The sequence below is a fragment of the Opisthorchis viverrini genome, assembly GCF_000715545.1.
Source record: "Opisthorchis viverrini unplaced genomic scaffold opera_v5_589, whole genome shotgun sequence".
NCBI lineage: Eukaryota > Metazoa > Platyhelminthes > Trematoda > Opisthorchiida > Opisthorchiidae > Opisthorchis > Opisthorchis viverrini.
In genome coordinates, this window is record NW_008752253.1 from 67,747 (window position 1) to 79,202 (window position 11,456).

The 11,456-nt window shown below is 46.5% G+C and overlaps 1 protein-coding gene across 1 annotated transcript in view; it reads right to left on the reverse strand.

Annotated features, from left to right (window-relative positions):
* Positions 1-8,432, reverse strand: part of T265_11803 (hypothetical protein) — a gene marked incomplete at both ends in the record, with an annotated part of 19,120 nt that extends 10,688 nt beyond the window's left edge. The window contains one exon of the mRNA XM_009178568.1: positions 8,275-8,432. Within this exon, the coding sequence (XP_009176832.1) occupies positions 8,275-8,432 (158 nt within the window). The remainder of the gene's footprint in view (positions 1-8,274) is intronic.
* Between the last annotated feature and the right edge of the window lie 3,024 nt (positions 8,433-11,456).

Sequence of the window (11,456 nt, forward strand, 5' to 3'; positions counted from 1 at the left end):
GATAGATAGATAGATAGATAGATAGATAGATAGATAGATTGATAGATAGATAGATAGATAGATAGATAGACAGATTAACAATCAGTCAGACAGGCTAAATGACAAACAGACAAAAAGACGGACAGACATACAAATAGATATATAGCCATGCATTTAGATGAATAGTGTTTAGTCTGCATAAACACATCGGAGCGGTCGAACAGTATATCAAACACATGGAGCGTCTGATGATGGCCTGTAGCATGGTCAGTGATAATCGAGCTGATATTGAATATTTGTCAGACCAACAGACAACCGTTAAACCGATTGGAACCGACGGAACCGAGGTGTTTACCACTGACCATGTAAAGAGTAAAAAAAGTTTCACCTGCTAAACTCAAAGTGCTGGCTAATTATGCAACGAGATAGTTGTTTCATCAACGAGTTTGGTTGGACGTGTTCACGGCATAAAACTACACATGAGAATTAACGCCCCCTTTCTGATATTCAGCAAAATCCATGAAACATTCAGTGATGTTCTACGTACTCCAAACTGATATGCAGGCGAATTAATTTCCTCAGTAATTCGCGTTACCCTTACAACCGAGTGATTTTGTGTATTTTGTTCTTAATAGCGAGTAGTCTATGAAGACAATCCTTCCAATCAGCATTGATAGAGCTCCTGTTATCGATAAGTGTTGTTTACTTGTTTCCTTGCTTTCAGCCGAATGCTGCAGATAGAAAGCCCTCTTGCCAGGCGCATTTGCTACCAAAGTCGCGACCCTTGATGGAGACCGAAACCGAGGAGGAACGTGAACCCTCATGGCGATGGCTGCAGCGTGCCCGATACAAGATCATTTTAGGTAAGGCTCTATTTGTGTGGAGCGAATAGTTCTCCAGGGAGCAGGTAGAAGACATCTGTCCAGTATCCTAGTGGTCGTTTCTTGACGCCACCGATGAATCCAACGTGATTGGTTTAGATGTAGGACAAATCTTTTTGGTGTATCTATAATCGTCCACAGCTATTCTTCTCGCTTCTGTCAGCTTGGCCACATCGTCAAGGAGACGAATCGCGACATCGTCATGGATGTGAAAACCCACAGTAAGCCGACGGTAAAGGGTTTATCCAAGAGGGATGGATGCATGTGTTTCCGGGCAGTATTCGATCAATTCCGGACGCACTGCTTCACTATTCAGCAGGCAAGTTGACCTCGTGGTGCATTCGTTCCTAGCCAATGCATTCCTCCACGGCGCCACGCAAGGCAAGCCTCGGTCTCAAAATTACTCTTAGTTACAGGTCCAGCAAATCAAACTTCGGGGCAAATGTGGTACTCACATCACTAACACCTTCGTTCTTTCCTGAAGTTGGACGTTCATGCCGCAACATGGTTTTCAATAGTTTAAATTTTCGTAAGATATTTTCCGTCGTAATCCGTTATCACTAGAGCAACTGACGGAAGGTAGAAAGTGATGTAGATAAATCGGAGAATATGTAAATACCAAGAATGACTCAGCTGAATGAGGCTGGCAGTGTTCAATTCAATTCAGTTCGCTTCAGTCCAGTTCAGTTCAGGTCAGTTCAATTCATTTCAGTTCAGTTAGTTTCACTTGAGTTTGAACACATTGAGAACTCAATTCTTGCGAGACTGACACAACCACTACGAAATGTTGAGAGATTGATGTTGGAATTGACACAGCACATTCGTGAAGGGGGGTTTCCTTGTTTGTGCTAGGGTCCTTGTGTTGAACGCTGCTAACGGATACACTAGTCATGATCTGGCCAGCAAATCTGGTTGGAATCGATAGTTTTGTTAGTCAAAAGCGCATAATTTCGAGGAACATTTACCGAACAATTCGATGTGTAACCGACAGAAAGCTGGTTCAATTGGTGCGCTAAACTTATAGAAAGACAATCCCATGATTATACCCATGACTAATGAACTCGGGTCAGTTCACATGAATACCTCTGTTTTACCTTGAGTGGGTATCGTGGTTTCAATGATTTGACAAACACTTTCAAGTGTCCGCCGCCTTAACCTCTGGCTATTCTGTATGGGGTGTTATATATCCCGCTGTTTGATCAACGAGACCAACCCTTTTTTACAAAACTCATTCGATTCTACCTGCAAGGTTTTTGCTTGAAATACGACGGATGCCCAGCTATTGCGCCGTGGGACTTACTAGGGTTCGACCATCTGGACTTCCGGTACTGTGATCTTCCTCGCTGTTTCATTTGATGAGAAATTCTGCAATATTATCACTAGATAGAATTGATCAAGGAAAAACACGCAAAATCACGCCTCACCAGTAACACATCTGCTGGAAATTCAGTTTTGTTTATTTCAATACAGATCAGTTCCGTTCAATTTTTTAGCCTCTCTAGCTGTTCCATTTGCGAATGCAAATGTGTGCAAAGCTGCTAAGGAAGGTTGTGAAGCGTGGTCTGGCCAGCAAATCTGGATGAAATCGTTAATTTTGTTAGTCGAGAAACGCAAATTTGCAAGGAATATTTACCCAACAAATAGATGGTCAATTGAAAGAAAGCTGGGACAATTTACGCGGTAAAAAAATTGAAACACAACCTCAAATCTATACCCATGACCAATGAATCCACCAAACAATTCTGTATAGAGGAAGTCCTATGAACCGCGGAGACTTTCTTCTGGTTCGCGTGATTTCATACGATTTTTTCTAATGGAGGGGGATGATTAACCGAAAAGAACCCAGACACTTCTCTGTCCGGTGGACCAACTTATATAACTTCGGTGGATTATAAACAAACCATGTTGCCTGACTGATTTCGAAATTCCTAAAACCGTCTTGATCGGTTTCTCTACCTCCACATTCACGGTCAACAGCTGTTGGAACCGGAATCCTCTCTTATCTTGGGCGTTTGTCATTATTTCAAGTACTTCATTATCAACACAGCAGGATCATTTTCACAAATAGGAATACTGAAAGGGCTGTTGTAAGTGGACAGCTCACGACCAGTTTCGCTTTTCTTGGGGTTCATGTTGCAGGCACACTTCCTGAGATCCCATCAGCCTTGTGTTTCAACCAATCATTTAATTAAAGCCAACCGTTGTTGGTAATTTGCGTGTATCTCCTGTGAAAACCAAATTAGTATGCAAGTTGGAGCATTTGTCTAAATCTGTCCAGTTCTAAATGCGTCTACCTGATGAGTCCCGAAACGGGCGACGTATTTTGTTTCGTAGAGTTCTCACAGATTCATTTATCTGCTGCGTAGTTGAAGCAAATTCGCGTGTTATCCGCTAGCGCTGAACCAGTCTACATCGAAACGTCCGAAATTCAGATATGCTGATACTCGCCAACACTTCTCATAAGTAACGTTTTTCTAATCTTGAGTCCAGTATCTGCTCGAACTTCAGTGTACCTCAATGAAAACCTTCGCCACTCTTTAGCGTCACCATTGGCACATTTTCTCGGGAATGCTGAACTCTGTTGTACGATAGGGTGAACCTTGTGTGAACACATATTCCTGTTTCATTGGAAGCACTGTCGAGGATTGGCGCAAAACTGTGTTGGACATGCATGATTCTCGGTTCGCAGTATGCGTGCTGAATATTTCGTTTGCAAGCCTGAACTGATATTCTAGCTGAGATTCTGTTATTTTTCTGTCTTCAGTTCCCGGAGGTAGCCCAGCATACAACCCATCTAATGGAATTGTGCCAGGCCGGATACAATCCCAAAATCCTCATTGAATCTGTCCACAACGTCTGCTCCTAACAGTCACACATCGTGTTGTGCAAGGTTTCAAAAATAAACAGAATTTTTGCTGGTCCGTGTCGTGTTTTGCCATCGCCACGAAGGGTGAGTTGTGTTTTTTCCGTCAAGCTACCCGTCAAGGGTCGTTCGGTAAAAACCGAAAGCATTTTGGAAAACCCGTCGGGATTCTCAGCCTGGCTTGCAAGGATTTCAACACGAATGCTGCACCACCGTAGGGTTTGTTCGGGCAAAGTCGGATGGCAGAAACTCATGAGACACTTGACCGTGTCGAAGCACGGATACTGGATCAGCAACGGACCCGCACACCGCCCAGCGTCGAACAGATGTTCGTGGATGCTGCGGACGCCAGTGATGCCCGTATCGGCGCAGTTCTAAACCGGATGAATTAAGTTACCGAATATGCCAGTGGTCTACCGATCAACGCTGAGCGGGAATACTCAACGATTGAGAAAGTGTGTAAAGCAATTGTCCGGGTCATGGATAAGTTGGGTGTATACCTGTTTGGGCAAAGATCTCATACCGAGACCGATCACGATCATCTAGGTTGGCTACGGAATGTTGCAGTCGCCTCGTTAAATGGAAGGAGTATTAGGAACTGAGAAAGAAACAAGCAATTGAAAACGTCCCAGGGTCACTCCGATCGGTTGGGTTAAGTGAATGTGGCACAATTTGCTGAAATCCACCGTCTTGAGAAGGAAGCTAATTGTGAAGTGCCACGAGATGGGACATACATAAAAAGATACGGCCTAGTTCAGCAGACGGCCTAGCTTTGAGAACGAACAACTTATGAAATGGCGAATATTCGCTCATTTGCAAACTATTTTGGTTTTTCGAGGACACACCTGGATCCCAGATGAACATTGGGTTTGGGATATTTCCAAGCAACTGAATTTGCAGCACCAGGCCGCCGCACGGCTCAGCTGATACGATATTCGAGATATGGCTGTACATGTATATTTCTAGTGTGCTACTCATAAGGCTGCTGAAAATTTGTCGAGAGTCTGTGTAAATCCAGAGGAGTTCCAGGGGACGCGTTCGAGATGAAGAGGGATAATAGGCTTTTAAATACAAGGCGCGTGAAAGAGTTCCAGTTTCCTGTCCTAAGCTCTGTAAAATGCTGTTCATTTTTTCTGATAAACACCTCTTGGTGAACGGCTCCCCTACATTCACCGGTTCATAACTTACAAACTGGCTATTACGGATATTCCCTATACATGTCGCTGTAGACTGACGAGTAGAAACGCGTTCGCCGAAATAAATGAGCCAGATTTTCATCACCACGGTCAGGTTCATGCCGGGTTTCATACTAAAGTAACTACGTGCAGCGTATCGCTGGTAAGTAGATAGGCGCTGTTAGAATGCGTGTCAACTATGTTCATGCAACTCACAAAATTGTTGAAAATTCTTTGACAGCTCACCACCGGTTTTGTCATTCTTAGTTATCGGTCCCCGAGGTTCCATCTACCCCATATTCTATTTGAACGAATAAAGGACGGATTTCGAGAACTTCGCTCATTTGCACATGAATTCGGTTTTGACAGGAGACTCAGATGAATCCGGTTGAACTGCTTGTTTGTGATCGTCCTTTCAACCGAATGTGGTGCACAAACCTACTCAGTATTTCAGTTGGTAAGATATTCCAGGAAAGCAATGCGCTGTTGTTTAAGTTACATTAATCGTAAACTTGCTGAAAGCTCTTGGACAACCCACGACAATTTTCGCCATTCTTGAGGGTCCCGTCAAAACGGAATTCGTGTGCCAATGAGAATCTTTGTTGAAATATTCTTGCTCTAGTTAACCAGTCTACGCCACAATATACCTAAGGAGTTTGCATAAGTATTACACCTTTCCGGAGTACCGTCCCTTTGTCGGAAGATTAGGTCGTCGAATGAAAATGTCCTGAAAAGTGTAGATGAGATTTTTCTAACTTCGATTACAACTTCGATCGGACAACTTGAGTCGGATATCTATTCGCGGTTTTGTGAGTTGCGCATTGTTGATTATTCACAAATAGGATGAAATTTCTGTACATTGCTTTGCGGATTTTCAGATTTGATTGGCTTTACTTAAAAGATAATTTGCGGAATTGCCGAACATTCCCTGGGATTGGTCAGTCGAGGTGGCGGTCTACACGCGACCGTGCAACGTGGTTTGACGATACTGAAGAATGAGCAGCAATATGTCTCAACTTGGTGAGAGCTAATCACACTACCGATGCGCCAGTCGGGACTCAACACGGTCAAGTGTTGAATGTACTATTTCGACGGTCACGGGTTTGGTTCCACACTCACTGACTGTTCGTAAGATGCACAACTCTGATGATTCCCAGTAAGAATGAAATGAATTCGCGGTGCTTCTCAGATTTTGGGCATAAAATACCTCTGTTTACATGAATAAATTTCCACACACAAAATTCCAAAGATTTTTTACACTATCAAAACCTGAGGCTGAATGAATCTTTCCTTAGCATACTTTTGGAATGCGCAAGTAATTTTAACACACTATCTCACGTGAGCGCGAATGTTATTAGAGTCCAACACGAAGTTTCGGGGCTTTTCTGGGTATTTTATTCAAACGCTTGCCTTCACTGAGGAGCAACACTCATCAGCAAATTTACCGATCAATCATGTTATAGCCAAATTTCATCGGATAGCCTGAATGGAACAAATTTGATCATGCCAAATAATGAACCGATTGTGACAAGATAGCTGACTACAGTTACTCGCATAACGCCCAGATCAAGTCGTATCGAATGCTTAACTCCAATCAGAACTTTGTTTTTACACATGTGACTGTGTTGTCTGAATCGGTGCCCAAAATCCCTGCATGTGATAACGAGAATGACCGTGAACCGGTATCGCAACACTGTCATTGGCATTGCGTTGCACAAAGCAGTGAAATCGTAATGCATTGCGCTTGGAACTGACTAGATACCACCTTCTAACAATGACTTAATCCGACTCTGGCAATCCGTGGGTTCTCGCTAGATGCTGGGTTGTTGCACCCAGGATGAAAGTGTCGAAATTCGCTGCCGATTCCCCCAACCATCATCATGGCTTCCTCTAGTGAGTGACTGAACAAAGCGGTTGAGCTCCTTCCGACCTTCTGGAACATTCCGGCGCGACAGATAGTAAACGGAATAGGTACTTCTCCGCATGAGCTTCTTGGCAGTTGTTTAAAGCCCCTCACTGGAAAATCTAGTGCTTATATTAGGAATTCACATGACTTATCCAACAGGGTAGCGGGTTTCCCTATTGAATTGGATGACATTTTTGTTAGTTTCAACGTGAATTCCTTATGTTCAAATGTTCCAAGAGCAGCCTCTTCAGCAACAACCAAGTAACAGTTATTAGCATACACCATCCTTTCAGAGCGGACACAGCTTACGGTAGATTAAATAGTGGATGGTATAAAAGCATGTCTGAATCTCACCCACTTCGTTTTTGGCCCGGCGGTTTATACACACGAACAAGGTTTAACAATTAATTCTCCAAGAATCCCGGCTTTAGCAACTATATTTACGGAACAAACATGAACAGAGAACTTTAGTCGGATTCTTACACCCACCTAAGATATTCTGGCCGTATGTAGATAACACTTTTGTCATGATGAAATGAGAGATGATTAGTGAGTTTTACAACTAACTGAATGAACTGCGTCCGCGGATCCAATTTAGTATGGAGTAGTGAACTTGGGTTGCACTGGTCTTTTCATACTGCGTGACACATAACGTGGGGGAAACTAAAGACGACAGTGTACGTGAAGCCACCCGACACTGCGGCGGATTAAAGCTACTCGTCTGACCATCCGAAATCGGTATTCGCCAGCATTTCCTCATTATTGTTTAAGCGTGTGCACGGGAGAGGTTGATCGGACAGCAACCAAAATTGAAGTAAGGATCACAATTTGGGCAACGAATATCTAGCTACCTTGGTTAGGGATGAATTGCGAGGGAGGTTAATACCGGTGTAACGGTGATACTACTGATCGGGAGGCACGCGTGTAGTATGTGATGTTCGTAGAATTTCGCTTTGCATCGAATGAAAAAGGGAATTCTGTTGCGGAATTCGTGGGGCCACTTTGTAACATTTGCTTGGATTTGACCGACGAATGAGTGGAGGCAACGAATCTCTGGGAAGATTCGTTTGGGTAAAGATCTGTTTCCAGTTTTTGTAACTAAGATGCAGATTAGAGTTTTGCTTCCCTGTTCAATGGTGTATAATCGGTCAGTTGGCATTTCCGGAGAAATAACACCGCAGCGAAGGCCTTCTTCCTTTCATTTGGTGCCGTGACCAGAATAAGGATGAAGATCCCGTGGCCGCAACCCTTTGAGGATGGAGATGTTCGAATCTTCCTGGAGGATTTTGAGGAGATGGCGGAGGCTTCCGGGCTGGAGACCGACCGGCGTAAGTTGGCAGCACTGAAGACCCTCCTCAAGGACCGGGCGAAGGCGGCCCTGGATGTGGTCAGAAGAGGCCCTCAGAAGATGGACTGGGCCGCCGCGAAGGAAATCCTTGCAGCGGAGTTCAAGACGGCCAGGATGTCAACCGGAACGGATCCGACCGTGTTCCTCTCCGGCCTGCAGCAGTTGTTGGATCGCGCTTTGCCGACGCCGGACGGAGTTTCGCGACACCAGTTGTTGTCGGATCACTTCGTGAAAGGTGCTCAGCCCGCGCTCGGTGCCCAGTTGTGGTCGGCACGAGCATCTGGCCATTTGAGATTGGCGGAGCTGGTGCGTCTGGCCCGGGAGCTGCCTCAGGAACCACTGGCCACGTTGCAGTCGCAGGAGAACAGGGAAGCTGTATCAGTGGAGGAACTGCAGACTAGGGTGGACCAACTCACCGAACAGATAGCAGCCGTGAAGACGGAATCACGGAGGCACGCTCGATCCAGCCGGTGCTACATGTTTGGCAAGCCTGGCCACTCGAAGAATCAGTGTCCCCGTAACCGATCGCTTGTACACAATAAAACTATAGAGTACTCCTCTTTTCCTGGGTGGGTCGCGACTAGCGCACTGACACAAGCTACCGTGCAAGCCTTGTGTCGGTGTAGACGGGGAAAAAAGAGTTATGTTTGATTGATACCAGAGCAGGCGTATCGCTGAGGCAAAGCAGGAACCAAGCTGAACACAGACCGTGCGCGCTAGCCGTGAGAGCTGGTGGTGGATATCGATTGAAGATTGACGGACTGTCAACGCACTCGAAACGCCTGGGCGACAAGTCCGTGCAGCACGCGTTTCTGATCAGTCCAGACGTAGAGCAGAGGATATTGGGAGCCGATTTTCTCAAGGGCACAGATGCCGTGATTGACCTAAAGCAGGGAAGGCTGGTGACAAAGTATGGCGCAATCAAGCTTGAAGGTTATCCAGGCACTGTCGTGAGGGAGCTGTGTGTCCGAAAACTTCCGTCTTGTAATGTATCGTCAATACGGGCCGTGGTTGAGGAATATTCCGAACTGTTTACGGGCGATGAGGATCCGTTTGGCTTCTGCCCGTGGATTGAACACGAAATTCCTCTGTCATCAGAACGCTTTCGACCTTATGGCCCCCGTCCGTTGCCGCTCCATCTACGGGAGGAGGTCCATAGACAGATTCAGGAGATGTTGAAGAATGGTATAATCGAAGAAGCCAACAGTGCGTACAATTCCCCAGTTGTGCTTGTAAGGAAGACGAACGGAAAATACAGGTTTTGCGTGGATTTCCGGCGCTTGAATGAACTGACCGTAAATCGGGTTGTGGCTGTGCCTTCGGTTGCAGAGATTTTCGATTCCCTCCAGCACTCCCGATACTTTACTGTGTTCGACTTGCGTTCCGGATATTGGCAACTACCTATCAAGGAGGAGGACCGGGAGAAAACGGCGTTTACGGTTGGGGACATCCAATATCAATTTAGACGAATGCCGTTTGGTTTGTCCGGGGCACCATTCACATTCCGGCGCTTGATGCTTCGTGTAACCAAGGGACTCCAGAATGTTGTCGTGTACGGAGACGATATCGTTGTGTACAGCAATTCGGAACCGGAGCACGTAGTTCACTTGAGGACTGTGTTGGAGCGGATTCGGGAAGCTGGCCTGCGGATAAATGAAGCCAAGGCGCAGCTCGCTCGGAGATCGGGAACACACCTGGGGCATAAAGTTGGTGGGGGAGAAGTTAGCCCACTGCCCGAAAAATTAGCAAAGATCAAGGATTGTGCTGTTTCCAAAGCGGTCTCTACGGCAGTTTCGTGAGCGTGCAGCTTACTACAGCCGTTTCGTTAAGGATTTCAGCAAGATCGCTGCGCCACTGTACGATTTGCTCGGTCAAAATCGGAAATTCGAATGGACCGGAGAAGCACATGAAGCTTTTGAGCGTGTCAAAGCGCGGATGTCGGATCAGCAACTGACCCTCAAACTTCCCAGAGATGTTGATTGTTTCAACGGACGCCATTGAGCGCGGTATCGGCGCAGTCCTCAAGCAGAGGGATGGAGTTATCGAATATGCCAGTCGCGTCAGGACAAGCGCTGAACAGAAGTACTCCACCATTGAGAAGGAATGTTTAGCGATCGTCTGGGCGCTGGATAAGTGGATGTTATAACTTCTTGGGCAATGGTTTCGTGTCAAAACCCATCACAACCACTGGAGTGGATCAGGACCACCAGAGAACCTCGCTGGAAGCTCGCACGCTGGGCACTCCGGTTGCAAGAGTACGACTTCACAATCCAGCACGTGCCGGGGAAGGAGAACCACTTGGCTGATTAGCTATCAAGGCCAGAAGCTGAAGATGAGGTCCCCAAGATCATGATTGTAGCCAATGGCCTCGTCGTCGAACTGGATCCCGGAAAGTTGGTGCAACTCCAACGGTAGGATCCGGTGTTACAAAAGGTTGCAGCCGCCTTGTTGGATGGAAGGAACATTGAGAACGGAGAGGGAGACAAGGAATTAGAAGCGTTCCAGAGTCACTTTGATCGGCTGAGGCTGAATGAAGCTGGCATAATTTCCTGGAACGCCACTGATTCAGATGTTGTGCTGCCCGTGATACCTCGCGTCTTGAGACGGAATCTCATCGTTGAATGCCATGAGATGGCACATACAGGGTGCACCAAGACATACGACCTACTTCGGCAGAGGGCCTACTGGCCCGGGATGAGAAGTGAGGTGATGGATTATGTGGTGTCCTGTAAGCGTTGTCAACTAATGAAAGCGGATACGACAGGGGCGACCCATCCCATGGAACCCATTCCTGTCTCAGAAATCGGCGAGTTGTGGTCAGTTGACGTCATGGGCCCCTTTCCGGTGACAACCAGTGGGAACCAATACATCGTGATGATGACAGAACATCTGTCGCGATGGATTGAGGTGGCAGCCGTGCCGAATCAGCGGGCGACGACGATCAGCGGAGTGTTAATGCACTACACTGTGGCCAGCCATGGGGTGACAAAAATGATCCCAGCCAATCACGGGCCTTGCTTCGAGAGCGAAGAGTTTCGTCATTGCTTGCAGACGGCTAGGGGCGGCAAAATTTCATTCGCAAAACAATACCCTGACCGAGCGTAATAACCCAACGATCAAGGAGTGGCTTGCGGCCAAATGGGGTGACTGAGAAATGAACTTGCCAATGGTGTTGTTAGCTCATCGTGCTTCCACGCACTCAACTACAGGCAAGTCCCCGTTTATGTTAATGTACTGTCGACATCCGCGCCTTCCGGTTGATCAGGAAATTGGGTTGTGGCCTACAACACGCTCGCCTCCGGCG